Source organism: Bombina bombina, chromosome 3 (assembly GCF_027579735.1).
Source record: "Bombina bombina isolate aBomBom1 chromosome 3, aBomBom1.pri, whole genome shotgun sequence".
Lineage (NCBI taxonomy): Eukaryota > Metazoa > Chordata > Amphibia > Anura > Bombinatoridae > Bombina > Bombina bombina.
Genome location: NC_069501.1, coordinates 786,069,016 through 786,090,001, shown reverse-complemented (window position 1 = coordinate 786,090,001; position 20,986 = coordinate 786,069,016). Strand labels below are relative to the sequence as shown.

The window sequence follows — 20,986 nt, the reverse complement described above, 5'->3', positions numbered from 1 at the left end:
AGTGATGGCCAATCAGCATGCAGAGGTGTGTTGCTCCCTCCCGCGCATATCAAACTCACCTGGACATCCGAAAACAGCTGATTCCCAGCACGCGCGTCATGACGTCATACCGCGTTGCGTGGAAATGACTGTGTCACAGGTATCCATGGCAAACAACGGGTAAACAAATACCTCCGGTTGTCATGGTGATGCGTGCGAGACGTTGCAACAACCGCCAAACACCTGATGGGCACAAATATACAGTGACATAGTGATGAACACAAATACGGGCCATAAATAAAAGCCCTGTAAGAGCAATAGTGCAAACAATTATTAAATAGAAACAGATATCTATTTTACTGGTACTGGGGTAATTAACCACATATTAATAGAAAAAGGCTTATTAAGCTACAAAAACCAATGATTCAACATATATCACAGCCCTCTATACCCAATATGGTATCAGGGCATGTGGGATGTAGCAAGTATATATAAGCCAGAGGAGCTCAAAATATTATCATTGTATTGGCATCATACTCAAGAGGAGTAGGTAGAAACATGTTACAACAGGATGACTCCCATAGTGTCCAAAGAATTACTTGTAACAACAACCAAAGTCTATGTTGGCATTCAGTCCTCGGGGTGTTACTGTGTCCAAGGTGAAAATCCACTGAGCCTCTAGTTTCAGCAATGCTCGTCCTCTGTCCCCACCTCGCCTAAGGCGAGGGACATGGTCAATTAGAATTGCTCGTAGTGAAGCAACACTGTGGCCCGCTTCCGCAAAGTGGCGTGCCACCGGCTGTTCTGACCGTCCCTTGTCAATGGCCTGACGGATCGCCATTTGTAGCAACCTGGTTTTCCTCTGTTCAGCCACGTCTGTTTTTCGTAGCAGTGGGTAGGGTCACTTATCAGCAGCGAAAAACAGACGTGGCTGAACAGAGGAAAACCAGGTTGCTACAAATGTGGCAGTTGCGTCACATGCAACAACCTCCTAGCAGGGACCACCTTCCAACATCCTCACAACAACAAGAGGTATAAAATTAAATACAGACTAACCTGCTCCACGGATTTTGTGATTTACGCTATCATCTGTCCATGTTCCAAATACTACATTGGTAAAACTGTGACACCGTTCAAGGAACGTCTGGCTAATCACAAGACGGCGATCCGTCAGGCCATTGACAAGGGACGGTCTGTATACCATTGAGAAAGGCTCACGACAGAGCCGAAACGTCTGGTTTCTCTTCTGTTGAATAAATCTGATTCTTTCTGCACCCTACATGTCAAAGGCCCAGGTGAAACGTGCGTTAGGCGTTCACCGGTCTGTGAGTAGTCTGGAGTTTATTATGTTTCATTTGTGCGCTCTCTGTTATAAGACATTGGTAATTTTGGTATGTTTGGCTAAATCCTTAGTCACTGCAAGCCTGGACTTTTTTTTTTTTTTACAATAATTGCAAGTAATATGTACTGAGAGACAGTCTGATAAGTCCCTTCCTGAACCCACATTTGCTGGGTATCACATAAACATAGTCAGCAGGGTACTAGGGATCCTTTTTATCACAGTGGACATCTTACAATGGGATTCTGACAGTGTTGGAATTTACTTGATGCTGTGTACTGAGAGCTGATTTGTTTATTGCTTTTAATAGACACATTGTACTGTGTTAAATCCAGACACCCCAACAGTGCTACTTTGTTTTTAAACTGCATATGTTTTTTATATTTATCCCATGTAGGATGTTGTGTATTTTAATAACTGCAAGTAAAAGTTAAGTTTTATTATTTTGGCTCCCTTTTTGCCGGTTTACCTATGTGTTTAAGCGTGTGCCAGAGAGTGTTTTTTCTTTTTCTGAGATACTATTGTATATCTACCACTAGGGCACCCCCCGCACTTCACTGTGAAATATGAGTATGTGTATTATATGAAGTCTAATTTTGATGAAGAGATAGGTTCTATACCTATCTTTTTGATATACACTTAGCATCGCCTGGTATACAGAGGCAGGTGAGATGTATTTGGGGCAGGAGCCCTTACAGCTACAGCTAGGTTGGTATACAGAGGCAGGTGAGATGGGTTTGGCGCAGGAGCATTTACAGCTACAGCATGGGCTAGCATACAGAGGCAGGTGAGATGGGTTTGGCGTAGGAGCATTTACAGCTACAGCATAGGTTGGCATACAGAGGCAGGTAAGATGTGTTTGGGACTGGAGCCCTTACAGCTACAGCATATGTTGGCATACAGAGACAGGTGAGATGTGTTTGGGGCTGGAGCCCTTACAGCTACAGCATATGCTGGCATATAGAGGCAAGTGAGATATGTTTGGGGCTCGAGCCCTTACAGTTACAGCATATGTTGTCATATAGAGGCAGGTAAGATGTGTTTGGGGCTGGAGCCCTTACAGTTACAGCATATGTTGGCATACAGAGACAGGTGAGATGTGTTTGGGCTGGAGCCCTCACAGCTACAGCATATGCTGGCATATAGAGGCAGGTGAGATATGTTTGGGGCTGGAGCCCTTACAGTTACAGCATATGTTGGCATACAGAGACAGGTGACATGTGTTTAGGGCTGGACCATTTACAGCTACAGCATGGGATGGCATACAGAGACAGATGAGATATGTTTGGGGCTGGAGCCCTTACAGCTACAGCATATGTTGGTATACAGAGGCAGGTGAGTAGAATTTGGGGCAGGAGCATTTACAGCTACAGCATAGGTTGGGATACAGAGGCAGGTGAGTAGTGTTTGGGGCTGACACACAGTTACAGCTACAGCATGGGCTGACCTACAGTGGCAGATGTCAACTTATCATAACTGGAACCAATGCTTCCACTGAAATGGTGACTATTTCCCCTCATAATTAGCATAAGGACCAGGGACTAAACTCAGCTTGGTGTGAACACTCTGAAAGCAATGTAGGTGAATGTTATATGCAAGCAACAATGCAATAATAAAATACTCTCTCTTATTAACACTTTTTGCACTTTTAGGTCTCTCTAATCTTCAGGATGGCCTTATGTCTTTCCCTGGCACTCATGAATTTCATTACTGTATTTGTTCCTACTATATCTGGAATGATATTCCATTTATCTACTTACCTTACTTTAAAAAACAAACAAAAACTCTAGTTTAGTCTGAACACACTATCAAAAAACATTAAAATGATGAGTACCTTTTTCCAGCATCCTATTTTCATGAAGAAAGTGTTTCCTTCTTGAATTTTATTAAATGTTCTAAAATGTGGATATTAAGGTCATGAAACCTTTTCATTTTACAATAAAAGGACATTAAAACACATTTTTTTTTCCTGATTCATATAGAGCATGCAATTTTAAACAATTTTCCCATTTACGTCTCATTTGCTTCATTCTCTTGGCATCCTTTGTTGAAAAGTAGGTATGCACAGGAGCAGAAAACTTGCTGCTGATTGGCAGCTGCACAAATATACCTCTTAACATTGGCTTATCAATGTCTTTAGCCAGCTCCCAGTAGTGCATTGCATTGCTGCTCCTTCAATAAAAGATACCAAGAGAATGAAACTAATTTGATAATAGAATTAAATTTCAAAGTTGTTTAAAATTGTATGTTCTATCTAAATCATGAAGGAAAACTTTTGGGTTTCATGTCTCTTTAATTTTGTTCAACAATGCTATATTGTGATATTTTTGTTTATTTGTAACATGTTACACAAAGGCTACAATGAATAAAAGCAAACAAAACTATACAAGTCAGAAACATAGCAAACCCTACTCTGGAGTGAAATTTATAGAATGAGGATCACATTGGAATCGAAAGAATTAAAGAAGCAAGATGGCAGTTATGAATAAAATATTAACATTTATAAAACTTCTCTTTTGTATTTTTTTTTTTTATCTTAATGTCATTTTTTAGGAGTGAGCAGTACTGCATATATATCCCAGACACCCAGCTTTTAATCACGCAGTTCACAAATTTAGAAATTTGGAATCATGTGAAAGGCTGTTAAAGACATTTACAGTAAGACAGATTTGAAAGCTGCTGACTAAAAGAACATATAAACATTACAGCAAAGCCAGACGCACCATTTAATGTATCTTATTAATGGAAATTTGCTGGTTAACTCGTAACCTTTCCTTTGACAACCCAAATAAATATAAAGGAATGAAAATTATCTTGACATATTCCCATTTTGTGATGATTCATATCCTCAATAATTGCACTTACCGACTGAATCAGCTCGCTGCTTTTAAAGGGAATGCCGCCTACTGTTAAATTCAGCTGATATAATCCTTTGTCTAGAGTAAACAGATCTCCAGACACCGCTATTTTCATGACGGCATCTTTATTGACCTTTATAATTAAATTACGCTCTAGTTCCTCAACAGAAATCTGTGGGGAAAAGCACAAAATGTCGTTACCATTTTTATATCTTTATCTTAGTAGCTTGATGGTAGGTACTGCTTATACAGATACAACTTATAGATACATCACTAACCTTTTCATAGCCTGGGAATGCTTTCACAATAAATGTTAACAATATATAATAATAAAAAGCCAATGGCAACATGTCCAGAAAAATGTGCATTGTACACATAAGCCACACAATATTTTAAAAATGGTGGCTCACTGGCATTAAAGGGACATTAAGCACTAAATAAATGCTAAATAAAATGATTAATTCAAAGAAATGATTTGTATGAGAATAAAATGTAGATATTTTTTAAAAGTTTCATTAGCTGTTTAAATATTGACAAATTAAGTGTAAAGTTTTAGTGTCTATAAAACAATGGGAGCTGCCATGTTGTAACTTTGGTTACCTTCTCTGTTGTGGCCAAGGAGAGACAATTATAAATAGATCACTAGAGTGTGCAGCCAATGGCTGTGTAGAATAGAACAGTGTTCTGTATTTCCATTTCTAATAAATATAAATAGCAAAATTCCAATGGGGAGGGAGATTTGCCTCCTCTTGCGCCCCCCCCCCCCCCCTGCCTACTTACACCCCTGGTGATACTACAGACATTTATACTAAATAAGTAATCAGACAGCTTTTAAACTAAACATGTGAAACTTCTATCAAACACAAAAATAATTATGTGAGTCGCCTTTAAAAGAAGGCTCATATAGGTAAATTGACTCATATGATGCTCTAACATATCACTGATTATTATGAAAAAATATACTGTGTATTGTGTAACTTTAATATATTTTTAAACCCCTGTCTTCAACATTGGTGCTAGATATGATTTTAAATGAGCATTTTTAATACAAAACGTTGATAATCTATTATTAGTATTGAGAAACATTTAAGGAATCCCCTGGATTACACAGATCTGTATGTCCCACAACAAAATAGAGTAAATGCTAGCGATTCATAGCTACTAAATTCCAACTATTATGTTAAAAGTCCATTCTGTTTAAAAAATGTCATGCTAATACTTTTTGCATTATTGATCACAGCAAAAGCATTAAACATACAGGTAAAATCTCACTAAGTAGTTGCCAGCAATGCAGCTCCCAGGCATGAAACTGCTGGTGACTGATTGCTACGTGCCCCTGTTTATTACTGCTGGAAGTGCACATTGTAATATCAGTAGCAGAACAACTCAACAAAGGTGAAAACAATGTTTTGTCCCCCAAAGGTAACTCAGTTGTAAGTATTACTAATATACATGCTGCTTTGTATAATGATTTTGAGGATAGATAGATCTGCACTAATAAAAGGATCCTCTGTATTACGATTGTACACAGTCTGCAAACACCTATATATAGACTGATAGCTATGGATCCCCCCAGCACTTGGGTCCTAGTGTAACTGCACCAACAGAAGTTCCGCCCCTGAGTAAGATAATATTCCACTTACACCTACCTCACCATAAACATTTGCATGTGTTTGCCAGTTTTCTATAGATAGATATCAAAATAACAAGAGTATTGCATTGAGCAATGATACTTTTTTATTGGACTAACTATACATTTATAAGATGACAAGCTTTGGAAGAGTTCCTTCCTTTATCAAGTCTGAATCAATACTGACTTGAAAAAGGATGACACTCTTCCGAAGGCTTGTCATCTTATAAATGTATAGTTAGTCCAATAAAAAAAAGTATCATTGCTCAATGCATACTCTTGTTATTTTGATATCTAAATCTCTGGACTAACACGGCTACTCCAATCAACGTATATATATATATATATATATATATATATATATATATATATATATATATATATATATATATATATATATATATATATATATATACACATATATATATATATATATATACACACATACATACACACATATATATATACACATACACACATATATATACACATATACACACATACACATATATATATATATATATATATACATATATATACATATACACACACATATACATACACACACCCAACATTATCATGACATAAATAATTTCCTTTACAAATATGACTGTTTGCGCCATAATGATGCAAGAAGCAGAGGTTTCACATAGCCGTCTGCATATCCAAGGCATTCTTGATTTGCTTAGGGGGCATTTAGAGGAGGGAGTTTTAAATATATTACTGTTTTCCTTGTTTGTTTCTATTTCTTTCAGTTTTTATGTTTATGGAGGTGTCCCTTTTCACTAATAGAGCTATGGAAGTTTTCTATATCAGTCAGTGAGCAATTAATTTGTAGGGTTTGTCGTACACGACCATGAATTTACCAAATGTTACACAGTTTTCACTCCTTTCATGGATACAATTTTTTTAAATGTTTATTTGTCACAGAAAATATTTTTGTTTAATGTTCATTTAATTCAAAAATGTTAATGAGAACTTTTTATTATTTTTGATAACTTTAATTTTACATTCATATTCTACTCAATTTAAAAAAAAAATAATAGGTCATTGCTTTGGGGAGACAGTAATCCTGTCACACTATTCTTATGATCACGAGAGTTAAAAGCTTGCATGTGTCCTGTTCTCTGACAGGATTAATGAACAGTGTGCATATAGTAAATGGGTCAATCTAAACATATACTTCTGTAATTATAGCAGTAAGAGGGCATCAGGCAAACATCGAACTGTATTGAGAAATACCACACTGGTTTTACAGTCAGTTAAAACTATTTTTTTTTCTATACATTAACAATTTTAGGAGAAATCCCAATTTTTCTGTATTGATGCATCCTTTAACCACTTTAGTGCTGAGTCATTGTACCCTCCATGCTAAAGCTGTTTTTAATGTAGTGGTTTAAAATGTCAATATTTTTTACATGAGGTACCTACCAGAGGCATAACAAGAAACCACAGGGCCCAGGTGCAAGAATCTAAGAAGGGCCCCCCACACCCCCTCAAAACAAAAAAATGGTGAATTTGATACATCTTTTTTTTTTTTTTTTTTTTTTTTTTTAACATTTAACACAGAAAAAAAATGTGAATCAGATTACATGTCTGCAAAAGGAGGTACTCTGTGCCCACAGTCTGTGAGATGGTCTGACCCCCTATTACTGTATATAGTGACACTGTTTAACCCACCAGTACTGTATATAGTGAGTTAGTAACGCAGTTTGTAATCTGCCGGTGAGCTGGCTGGCCTGACCCTACCCGCCCCAGTACTTTATAGAGTGACCACAGTAGTCTGTGACATGGTTCAGCCCCCCCGAAATTTATATAGTGGTACTGTATAGTGACACTGTTTACCCCCCCCCCCCCCCATGCTGTAGTAACAAGGTCTGTAATGTAGTCACATACACACACACATAAACACTCATGGGTAAAACAGAAACACTAACCCCTGTAGTCAAAGACACAAGTGAAGCATCATGTCACACTCACATGATAACAGTGCAGGCAGTTTCAGGTTAACGTTTTTTTTATTGAAAAAAAATATTTTTTTAAACTGGGCCCCCAGCCACAAGTTACGACCTCTGCACCCCCTGTAGTTCCACTCCTGGTACCTACACATATTAATCTCATCTTTTTCAGACCAATCACTAGCTAGCAGAAACATGAGGCAAAAATCCCCATATGGAATGCAATATATACTACTGCAAGGTTACCCCCAAATATGCCTGAACTATTCACTAGCTCTTACTTACTGAAGCTACACTATGCCACACACTGTGGGTGTAAATACTTTTTGCTATGTGTCTAGTATAAAAATTTAACTTTGTGCAGCCCTATAAAGAAACGGAAGGTCACATTTTCAGCCCTTTGAGTGATAGCGTTAGCCCACCACAGTTTTAGATACTACTAAATTGTGGATGTTTATATGAAAACAGAGACAAGCTCATAGATATGGGATCTCCTCTTACAAAAATCCAACAGAACTGACACACAATCCTACTTGAGGGAAATACAGCAACTATGCAATAAACATTATTTCTTTTCCTGACTTTTGCTTTAAAATACCTCCTTAAAGCGTACTTCTCTGCTCCACCCAGAGCAACTGGACTGTCTCCTTCATACTTAAAGTGACATAAAACAGGTTGCGTTCTGTGCATATCCTAAAAGGGCTAATTAATTAAAAATAGTTTGCATAAAAAATTGTTTACAAATTGCTGGCAAAATGAATTAAATAGCTAAGATGCCTGGATCAGCCAACTCCACCCCCCCCCCCCTTATCAGTGTTTCGACACAGGCATTGTATCTGAGTTCATAGCTTCTAGGCATGCTGCAGCAGATAATCCCTATGCACTTTTGCATTCTACCAAAACAACAATAGATATAGTCATAGAAGGAAATGTGTGTGGGGGGGAGTTAGAGATTAACAATTCAGAAACAAAAAAAACATAATTTATGTAAGAACTTTTCTTTCATATTAGCAAGAGTCCATGAGCTAGTGACGTATGGGATATACATTCCTACCAGGAGGGGCAAAGTTTCCCAAACCTTAAAATGCCTATAAATACACCCCTCACCACACCCACAATTCAGTTTAACGAATAGCCAAGAAGTGGGGTGATAAAGAAAGGAGCAAAAGCATCAAAAATAAGGAATTGGAATAATTGTGCTTTATACAAAAAAATCATAACCACCACAAAAAGGGTGGGCCTCATGGACTCTTGCTAATATGAAAGAAATAAATTTATCAGGTAAGTTCTTACATAAATTATGTTTTCTTTCATGTAATTAGCAAGAGTCCATGAGCTAGTGACGTATGGGATAGCAGATACCCAAGATGTGGAACTTCCACGCAAGAGTCACTAGAGAGGGAGGGATAAAATAAAGACAGCCAATTCCGCTGAAAAATTAATCCACAACCCAAATCAAAGGTTTCAATTTTTATAATGAAAAAAAAACTGAAATTATAAGCAGAAGAATCAAACTGAAACAGCTGCCTGAAGTACTATTCTACCAAAAACTGCTTCTAAAAAAGAGAAAACATCAAAATGGTAGAATTTAGTAAAAGTATGCAAAGAAGACCAAGTCGTTGCTTTGCAAATCTGATCAACAGAAGCTTCATTCTTAAAAGCCCAGGAAGTAGAAACTGACCTAGTAGAATGAGCCGTAATCCTCTGAGGCGGGGATTAACCCGACTCCAAATAAGCATGATGAATCAAAAGCTTTAACCAAGATGCCAAGAAATGGCAGAAGCCTTCTGACCTTTCCTAAAACCAGAAAAGATAACAAATAGACTAGAAGTCTGTCTGAAATCTGAATAGCTTCAACATAATATTTCAAAACTCTTAACACATCCAAAGAATGTAAGAATCTTACCAAAGAATTCTTAGGATTAGGACACAATGAAAAGACAATAATTCCTCCACTAATGTTGTTAGAATTCACAACTTTAGGTGAAAAATGAAATAAGGACAGCAAAAACCACCTTATCCTGATGAAAAAACAGAACAAGGAGATTTACAAGAAAGAACAGATAATTCAAAAACTGTTCTAGCTGAAGAGATGTCTAAAAAGAACAATACTTTCCATGAAAGTAATTAATGTCCAAAGAAAGCATATGCTCAAACAGAAGAGCCTGTAAAGCCTTCAGAATCAAATTAAGTCTCCAAAGAGGAGAAATTGGCTTAATGACAGGCTTGATACAAACCAAAGCCTGAACAAAACAATGAATATCAGAAAATTTAGCAATTCTTACTGTGAAACAGCACAGGAAAAGCAGATATTTGTCCTTTCAAGGAACTTGCAGACAAAAACCTTATAAAGAAACTAAAAAATCTTAGGAATTCTAAAAGAATGCCAAGAGAATTCATAAGAAGAACATCATGAGATGTAAATCTTCCAAACTCGATAATAAATCCTACTAGACACAGATTTACGAGCCTGCAACATAGTATTAATTACTGAGTCAGAGAAACTTCTATGACTAAGTACTAAGCATTACATTTTCATACCATCAAATTAATAATTTGAATTCCTGATGAAAAAAACGAATGTTAAAATATAAGGTCTGGCCTTAATGGAAGTAACCAAGATTGGCAACTGAACATCCAAACAAGAACCATATACCAAAACCTGTGTGGCCATGCTAGAGCCACCAGCCACACCAAAGATTGCTCTCTGATGATTTTGAAAATCACTCTTAAAAGAAGAACCAGAGATGAAAAAATATAGGCAGATTGAAAATTCCAAGGAAGTGTCAATGCATACACTACTTCCGCCTGAGGATCCCCTGACCTGAAATAGGCCCCTGGGAAGTTCCTTGTTAAGATGAGATGCCAATAGATCTATTTCTGGAAGCCCTCACATCTGAAAAACATATCTGGGTAAAAGGACCATTCTCCCGGATGTAAAGCTTGATTAACAGAGATAATCCGCTTCCCAATTGTCTATACCTGGTAAAAAGACCACAGAAATTAGATAGGAGCTGAATTTAGCCCAATCAAATATCCGAGATACTTCTGTCACAGCCTAAGAACTGATAGTCCCACCCTGATTATTGACATACGCCACAGTTGTGACATTGTCTGTCTGAAAAAACAATAAACATCTCTTCTTCAAAAAGAAACCAAACTGAAGAACTCTGAGAATGCACAGAGTTCCAAAAATATGAAATGGTAATCTCGCCTCCTGAGATTTCCAAACCCCTTGTGCTGACAGAGATCCTCAGACAGCCTCCTAACCTAAAAGACTTGCATCTGTAGAGATCCTGGTCCAGGTTGAAAGAACCGAAGAGACCTGTAGAACTAAATGATGGTGATCTTAACCACCGAATCAAAGATATTTAAACATTAGGATTCAAAGATATAAAAAGTGATATCCTAGAATCCCTGCACCATTATTCAGCATAAGAAACTGGAAAGGTTTCCTAAATAAGCAAAGGGAATCGAATCCAATGCTGCAGCCATGAAACCTAAAACTTCCATGCATATATAGCAACTTGAAGGAAATAATAGAGACTGAAAGTTCCGACAAACGGAACCCAATAAACTTGTCACTTGTCTATTTAGAGACAAAAACATTGACACAATTTATCTGGAAGCCTAAAAAAGGTGACCCATGTGTGAGGAATCAAGGAGCTTTTGATAAAAAGATCCTCTAACCATGTCTTGAAGAAACAACAAAGTGAATCGTATGAGATTCCACAGAATGACAAGACTGAGCCAGTACCACAATACCGTCCAAATAAGGAATACTGAGAACCTTGAAAAGATTCTTAGAGCTGTCGCTAGACCAGAAGGAAAAGCAACAAATTGGTAATGCTTGTCAAAAAAAGAGAATCTCAGAAAATAAAAAAAATCTGAATGAAAACAGAAAATGAAGATATGCATCTATTGTATCTAATGTAAACAAAAAATGCCATCACTGACCAAAAAAAGGCAGACAAGACCATATAAACACCATTCTAAAAGATGGTACATTTATATGACAATTCAAAAAGATTTTCTATCTTTGGAACAATGAATAGTCTTGAATAAAACCCCAAAACCCAGTTCCTAGAAATGGAACTGGAATAAATACCCCAAAAGACTCCAGGTCTGAGCAGCGCCTGAGCCCCAACGGGTGACCAGCCGCGCTTCACCAGTACCCAAAACATATAGGTATTAAACACACTTCAGGAAAGTGTTAGTCTTACTGAAATAGCTGGAATACGATAGAGAAAAAAGACTTCTCACAGATGGTTTTACTCTGAATCCTATTCTGTACCCAAAGTCTAAGAAGTTTGGACCGAATAGAACCAAACAAATTTCAAAAAAGTCTTAACCTGCCCCTTACCAGCCAAGCTGGAAAAAGAACCGCACCTACATGCAAATTTGGGGAGCTGACTTTTAAAAGGCTTAATTGAATGAAGAAAAAAACTTCCAATTATAAACATGTTATTTGGGGAAGAATTCAGGACTCCATTCCTTAGTAAGAACAGAAAACTAATATAAGCTTAAAGTTTTAGTCTTGGAACTCAATCTTGAAGCCCATAGTAACAGTTAAAGAATTGAATCCAATTATGAACCAAATAATTGATTATCTTGGAAAAAAAGAAATATGGATTTTAGAAATCAAATTAACATTTCAAGATTGAAATCACAAAGTTAGTCTAGCTAAAATAGCTAAAGACATAGATTAAACCTCATTTGCGAAAATATTTAATAAAATGACAACACAAATGAAATTATTAGCATGTTAATTAAGTTAAAGGACCAGTCAACACACTGAACTTGCACAATCAACAAATGCAAGAAAACAAGACAATGCAATAGCACTTAGTCTGAACTTCAAATGAGTAGTAGATTTTGTCCTTTTAACAATGCTAAACAAATCATAATCCGATACTTGATCTTAAAGTATCCAACCAGAAAGATGAAGCAATTGCAACATCAGCCAAATAAATTGCAGGTCTAAGAAAAGTACCTGAAAACAATTTTCCTTAAATAAGATACGACCATCTGAAGGAAAAAAATAAATACTATTTGCTATAAGAATAATAGTATATTTAGCAGAAGTAGAGGTAGCCCCATTAACTTGGGGAATCTTTCCTCAAAACTGAAAACTAACTGCCTATTCCATTCCCTAGTATCAGGAACTGGAAAAAAACTTTAAAATCAAAAGAACTAGTTACTTCAATATCCAAAATAATCAATACATTTTGAACAAAGAACAAATGTACTTTATTAAAAATAAAAAAGTAGATTTGCTAATGTCAATATCTGATGAAGAATAAATTCTGAATGAGAAAAAACACCATCAGAGAAGGATAATTCATTATGTTGTTGGTCATTTGAAACTTCATCAACTAAAAAAGAAGTTTGAAAAAGACCTAAAAATTTATTAGAAGGTGGGATGTCAGACAAAGCCTTTAAAATAGAATCAGAAAAAAATTCTTATAAATTTCTAAGTATATCTTGTACATAAGATGTAAAAAGAATAGCAATATATAAAGCATAAATACTAATGGATTCAACAATAGGAAGTGGAGGTGAGCGCCAAATAGGCTGAGGAAGGGGAAGGGAACACCTAATAGGCTAATAGGATGGTGCCCACTAATGTGGGATCTAAATGGTAGTGTCTTTAATGTAGGTGAAAGTACAGAGATCTATATAATAGTTGTATAAATGTAAAATGTTTAATCCACACAGTTGATAAAAATGTTGAGGAACTTCTTCTAAAACAAAATATAATCATATAAAAAACAATCATATAAAAATCATGGATCCATGTTACAATAACAGACAATAAAAATATGCATCAAAATAAACATAAAATAATTAAACTTGAGACACGTTTGACAAAAGGTGACCTAATAGGCTGGAAATCCTATTTGGATGGTACACCTTGGAGATGAATGTTCTTACAGTTGTATATATTAGGTGCACCAAAAAATAATTAATTAATAATTATTGTGCACCAAAAAAATATATATTGTGCGCAAAAAGTAATAAGTGTCTTTTTCAATGTCCAATATTAAAAAAGTCCCAGTGGGTGTCCTGTGCTTATAAAATGCAAAAAGTGTAAAAAATTTAAAAAATGTAAACAATGTGAAAATGTAGAAAAAATATATGTGGCCTTGCAAAAAATACCAAGTGTGAGGATCCGCAAAATAAGTGAAGCTAAATGTAAGTCTTTCAAAAGTAAATCCAAAGTGTCCAATGTGATATGGTGATTCCTGTGCTCTGAAGCAGTCGCTCAAAGTGATGTGATACAGACAAATAAAACAGTAAAAAACCTGTGAAGGAAACAATACTATAATATTCACAAACAATTCAGTTGATGTATCAGTATTTAACTTACTCAAATCAGTCGACGCGTTTCGGCCATGTGCTCCTGGCCTTTATCAAGACGAGTCTTGATAAAGGCCAGGAGCACATGGCCGAAACGCGTCGACTGATTTGAGTAAGTTAAATACTGATACATCAACTGAATTGTTTGTGTATATTATAGAATTGTTTGTTTCCTTCACAGGTTTCTTAAGGTTTTTTACTTTTTTATTTGTCTGTATCACATCACTTTGAGCGACTGCTTCAGAGCACAGGAATCACCATATCACATTGGACACTTTGGATTTACTTTTGAAAGACTTACATTTAGCTTCACTTATTTTGCGGATCCTCACACTTGGTATTTTTTGCAAGGCCACATATATTTTTTCTACATTTTCACATTGTTTACATTTTTTACACTTTTTGCATTTTATAAGCACAGGACACCCACTGGGACTTTTTTAATATTGGACATTGAAAAAGACACTTATTACTTTTGGTGCACAATATATATTTTTTTGGTGCACAATAATTATTAATTAATTATTTTTTGGTGCACCTAATATATACAACTGTAAGAACATTCATCTCCAAGGTGTACCATCCAAACAGGATTTCCAGCCTATTAGGTCACCTTTTGTCAAACGTGTCTCAAGTTTAATTATTTTATGTTTATTTTGATGCATATTTTTATTGTCTGTTATTGTAACATGGATCCATGATTTTTATATGATTGTTTTTTATATGATTATATTTTGTTTTAGAAGAAGTTCCTCAACATTTTTATCAACTGTGTGGATTAAACATTTTACATTTATACAACTATTATATAGATCTCTGTACATTCACCTACATTAAAGACACTACCATTTAGATCCCACATTAAAGACACTACCATTTAGATCCCACATTAGTGGGCACCATCCTATTAGCCTATTAGGTGTTCCCTTCCCCTTCCTCAGCCTATTTGGCGCTCACCTCCACTTCCTATTGTTTTATCCTTACATTGGGTACACTAGGGTACCCGCTGAGGAGAGCTAGAGGTATCCCCTTATCCCCTTTCCCCTATCTGTTTTTGCGCAGGATATACACTCTATCTCTTAACTACTAATGGATTCTGCAAGTAAAAGTTTATCATGATAACTTATTACAAACCATAGCTAAAGATAAACATTCATAACATTTAAAATAAATGAACTTAGCTTTGGTAGGACTTCTCAGTCAACAGGAATCCCTCAGCATGTTCTGATCCAGGAACAGTGTATGGAAAATCTTGCAATATGTAATAGAAAAAAAAACGACATATAAAGCAAAATTATCAAATTCCTTAAATGACAGTTTCAGGAATGGGAAAAAATGCAAAACAAACAAGCCTCTAGCAACCAGAAGCAAAAAAAGTGAGACTTAAATAATGTGAGAAAAAGTGGAACAAGTATGACGCCACATCCTCTGACGCCGAAAACGACGCCCACATTTTTTGGCGCAAAAAAACGTCACATGCGTCAAATGTGACACATGCGTCAAAAAATGACGTAACAACGAACAAACTTCCGGCGACAACTACGGCGCCGGAAATGACAAAATTTTGCGCCAAAAAAGTTTGCGCCAAGAATGACGCAATAAATTGAAGCATTTTCTGCCCCCGAGAGCCTAACAGCCCGCAGGGAATAAAGTAAATTGAAAATTTTTAAGGAAAGAAAAAATTATTTATTCATATGCATTATCCCAAATAATGAAACTGACAGTCTGAATGAAGGAATACTGATAATCCTGAATCATGGCAAATATAAGTTTAAACACATATATTTAGAACTTTACATATAAAGTGCCCAACCATAGCTTAGAGTGTCATAAATAAAATAAGACTTACTTACCCTAAGACACTCATCTACATATAGTAGATAGCCAAACCAGTACTGAAACGAGAATCAGTAGAGGTAATGGTATATGAGAGTATATCGTCGATCTGAAAAGGGAGGTAGGAGAAGAAATCTCTACGACCGATAACAGAGAACCTATGAAATAGATCCCCTAGAGGAAGACCATGGTATTCAAATAGGAAATACTCTCTTCACATCCCTCTGACATTCACTGCACTCTGTGAGGTAAACCGGGCTCCAGCCTGCTGCGAAGCGCATATCAACGTAGAATCTAGCACAAACTTACTTCACCCCCTCCATGGAAGGCAAAGTTTGTAAAAATGAATTGTGGGTGTGGTGAGGGGTGTATTTATAGGCATTTTAAGGTTTGGGAAACTTTGCCCCTCCTGGTAGGAATGTATATCCCATACGTCACTAGCTCATGGACTCTTGCTAATTACATGAAAGAAAAGGGTTAATAGCAGTATAAATTTGTAGGTAAAGTAATTAAAGTACATCTATACTATAATCGCGTTTGTAATGCGTCCATCGCCAGTTGCGCACGTATCCTCAAAGGAATGTTGGCTGTGCGCGTAGCCAAAAGAATCCACCTAGATGCAGCGAAGCTGCATCAAAAAGATTTTCTGAAAATGGCAGGGTGGTGAAAGAATCCACAGCAGGTGTATTTTTTCACCACCCTGCAATTTTCGGAATCCACCTGGATGCAGCGTAGGCAAACCCGAAGCTTTAAAAACACACAACACTTAACCGCCTGCAAGAAATATAAATAAAAAACACGTAATCACCCGCACAAAGTATTAAACACCTAATCCCTCAACCCCCACATCGCAAAACAATAAAGTAATTAACCCCTAATCCGCAAACATAATTTAAATATTAACCTCTTAACCGCCAACCCCCACATCGCAATAAACCTAATTAACCTATTAACCCCTAAACCGCCAAACTCCCACATCACAATAACCCTAATATATTAACCCCTATACCGCCAACCCCCCCACAACGCAAAAAAATAATTTAGTTACTAAGGCCCCTAACCTATCACCCCCTAAATTAATCCCAATTTCTACTAAAATTACAATTAAAATAAAAAAACTAACCTTAAATTAAAAAAAATAAAAAAGTCTAACATTACAGAAAAAAAAATAAAGAAAATTATAAATAATCCCTATGAAAATAAAAAAGCCCGCCCAAAAATAAAAACACCCCCTAACCTAAACTACCAATAGCCCTTAAAAGGGCCTTTTGTAGGGCATTGTCCTAAGTTAAACAGCTCTTTTACATCTAAAAAATACTAAGTCCCTCTAACAGTAAAAATCCCCCACCCACCTAACCCCTCAAAATAAAAAAAAACTTCAACCCCAAAAAAACCCTAATCTAAAAAAAAAAACACCCAAAAATTTAAATAAAAAAGCCTAAACCTAAGCCCCAAATAGGTACTCACTGTTCCTGAATTCTGGCGGAGAAGGTCTTCCTCCAGACAGATCCATCATCTTCTATCTTCATCCAGAGTGAAGGTGGCGCGGAGCGGAGGTGCGGAGCTGTGTTCCCGATGCCTATTTCAGCCAATAGGAATGCAAGGCATCCCAAATTGATTGCGGTACCTTGCATTCAATCTTCAGTCTATGATGGACATCGGATGAAGAGGAGCCTCCATGTCGCCGAGGGATGCCGCTGAGGACCACCGTTAAGGTTCCAGGCATTGGGAACAAAGTTCTGAACCTCCGCTCCGTGCTGCCTTCACTCCGGATGAAGATAGAAGATGATGGATCCGTCTGGAAGAAGACCTTCTCTGCCGGACTTCTATCTATCTATTGGGTACTTATAGAGCGAGAACTAATCACCTGTGAGGGTCTCAAGGCCCTAAGGGAAAGCAGATAGGAGGAGGGTGGGGGGAGGGGATGGGCGTTCAGTCGAAGAGCCAGGTTTTGAGGTCCTTTCTGAACTTTGTAAGGGAGGTGGATTGTCTGAGGTGCAGCGGGAGAGTGTTCCATGTCTTTGCTGCCATGTGGGAGAAGGATCTTCCGCCCGCTGTGGATTTGCTGATGTGTGGGATGACTGCGAATGCTTGGTCGGCCGATCGGAGTTGTCTGGCAGGGGTGTAGAAATTTATGCGGTGGTTGATGTATTCTAGTCCTATGTTGTGTAGGGCCTTGAACGCGTGGGTAAGGAGCTTGAATGTGATTCTCTTGTTGATAGGGAGCCAGTAAATGTTCCTTAGGTGTTCAGTGATGTGGCATTGTAGAGGGATGTCAAGGATGAGTCTGGCTGAGGCGTTCCGGATACGTTGGAGTCTCTTTTGGAGTTTGATGGTGGAGCCGGCGTAGAGTGCGTTGCCATAGTCCAACCGGCTGCCGACAAGGGCGCGGGTGACTGTTTTCCTGGTTTGGGTAGGGATCCACTTGAAGATTTTTCGTAGCAGGTGGAAGATGTGGAAACATGTTGAGGTGATGGCATTGATTTGTCGGTTCATGGAGAGTGAGGAGTCCAGGATGAAGCCTAGATTTTGAGCGTGGTTGGTTGGGGTTGGAGGGCTGTAGGCCACCAGGAGTCATCCCATGCTTTCATGATTCTGAGGGTGTCCTCTGTGGTGAGGGGGCTCCAGATAGTCCTTGAGTGGTGTGGGGGGGGGGGGTCAATGGGTGTAGGGGAGTGGGTGGTGGAGGTTGAGTTATGAGGTGTGAAACCGTCATAGATGTCGAGGATCTTGCGGTGGAAGTGTGCAGCGAGGGTATTGCAGAGGTCCTGGGAGTATGGGGTGTCGGTGGTGTCGCTGTTGGGTTTAGAGAATTCCTTGATGACTGAGAACAACTCCTTGCTGTTGTGTGCGTTAGAGTTTATTCTGTCTTGGATGGCTGTTTTTTTGAGGTGGTGGTGGGTGGCGATTGCTTCCTTAAAGGCAGCTTTTTCCAGAAGGGTCTTGCTGGATCTCCAGGTTCTTTCCAATCGTCTGCAGTGGCGTTTGGAGTCCTGAAGGGCTGGGGTGAACCAGCTGGCCTTGGTGGTGGTTTGGCGGCTGGACGTTTTTTTGAGGGGGTGAGGGTGTTGGAGCAGTCTGTAATCCAGAGGTGGAGGTTGCGGGCGGAGGAGTTGGCGTCTGTGGAGGTAGGTGGGGAGGATTTGTTTAGGGTGCGGTGTTGTTGGTCTTGGGTGATGTTGTTCCAGTTTCTGCAGGGCGGGTGGTACTGTCGGAGGTGGGTGGTGGGTTTGTTGAAGGAGAAGTGTATGCAGTGGTGGTCCAGTATAGAGGAGTTCGGTGATGTTATTGACTGAGATGTGGTTGCCTGAGGAGAAGATTGCGTCGAGGGTGTGGCCGGCTGCGTGGGTTGGGTAGTTTACGAGTTGCTTCAGTCCGATGGTTCCGAGGTTTTCCAGGAGGGTGGAGGTGTTGTGATCGTTGGTGTTATCAAGATGGAAGTCGAGGTAACCGAGGAGGAAGTAGTCCATTGAGGAACAGTGAGTACCTATTTGGGACTTAGGTTTAGGCTTTTTTATTTCTTAAGTTTGTGCTAGATTCTACGTTGATATGCGATCCGCAGCAGGTTGGAGCCCGGTTTTCCTCTCAGCGTGCAGTGAATGTCAGAGGGATGTGAGGAGAGTATTGCCTATTTGAATGCAGTGATCTCCTTCTACGGGGTCTATTTCATAGGTTCTCTGTTATCGGTCGTAGAGATTCATCTCTTACCTCCCTTTTCAGATCGACGATATACTCTTATATATACCATTTCCTCTACTGATTCTCGTTTCAGTACTGGTTTGGCTTTCTACTACATGTAGATGAGTGTCCTGGGGTAAGTAAGTCTTATTTTCTGTGACACTAAGCTATGGTTGGGCACTTTTTATATAAAGTTCTAAATATATCTATTCAAACATTTATTTGCCTTGACTCAGAATGTTCAACTTTCCTTATTTCAGACAGTCAGTTTCATATTTGGGATAATGCATATGAATAATTCATTTTTTTTCTTACCTTAAAAATTTGACTTTCCCTGTGGGCTGTTAGGCTTGCGGGGGCTGAAAATGCTTTATTTTATTGCGTCATTCTTGGCGCTGACTTTTTTGGCGCAAAAATGATTTTCTGTTTCCGGCGTCAAACGTGTCGCCGGAAGTTGCGTCATTTTTTGACGTTCTTTTGCGCCAAAAGTGTCGGCGTTCCGGATGTGGCGTCATTTTTGGCGCCAAAAGCATTTAGGCGCCAAATAATGTGGGAGTCTTTTTTGGCGCTAAAAAATATGGGCGTCACTGTTGTCTCCACATTATTTAAATCTCATTATTTTTTGCTTCTGGTTGCTAGAAGCTTATTCACTGGCAGTTTTTTCCCATTCCTGAAACTGTCATTTAAGGAATTTGATCAATTTTGCTTTATATGTTGCAAGATGTCCCACGTTGAAGCTGAGTCAGAAGATACTTCTGGAAAATCGCTGCCGGGTGCTGCAGCTACCAAAGCTAAGTGTATCTGCTGTAAACTTTTGGTATCTGTTCCTCCAGCTGTTGTTTGTACTGTTTGTCATGACAAACTTGTTAATGCAGATAATATTTCCTTTAGTACTGTTACATTACCTGTTGCTGTTCCGTCAACATCTAATATTCAGAGTGTTCCTGATAACATAAGAGATTTTGTTTCTAAATCCATTAAGAAGGCTATGTCTGTTATTCCTCCTTCTAGTAAACGTAAAAAGTCTTTTAAAACTTCTCATTTTTCAGATGAATTTTTAAATGAACATCATCATTCTGATACTGATATTGGTTCTTCTGATTCAGAGGATTCTGTCTCAGAGGTTGATGCTGATAAATCTTCATATTTATTTAAAATGGAATTTATTCGTTCTTTGCTTAAAGAAGTCCTAATTGCATTAGAAATTGAGGATTCTGGTCCTCTTGATACTAAATCTAAACGTTTAGATAAGGTTTTTAAATCTCCTGTAGTTATTCCAGAAGTATTTCCTGTCCCTGGTGCTATTTCTGAAGTAATTTCCAGGGAATGGAATAATTTGGGTAATTCT

General features: G+C 37.9%; 1 protein-coding gene across 3 annotated transcripts in view; it reads right to left on the bottom strand.

Annotated features, from left to right (window-relative positions):
- GAS6 (growth arrest specific 6) overlaps nucleotides 1-20,986 on the bottom strand; it is a 391,979-nt gene that overhangs the window by 69,229 nt on the left and 301,764 nt on the right. For all 3 annotated transcript variants that reach the window (XM_053707678.1, XM_053707680.1, XM_053707679.1), the window contains exon 12: nucleotides 4,184-4,348. In XM_053707678.1, the coding sequence (XP_053563653.1) occupies nucleotides 4,184-4,348 (165 nt within the window). The remainder of the gene's footprint in view (nucleotides 1-4,183; nucleotides 4,349-20,986) is intronic.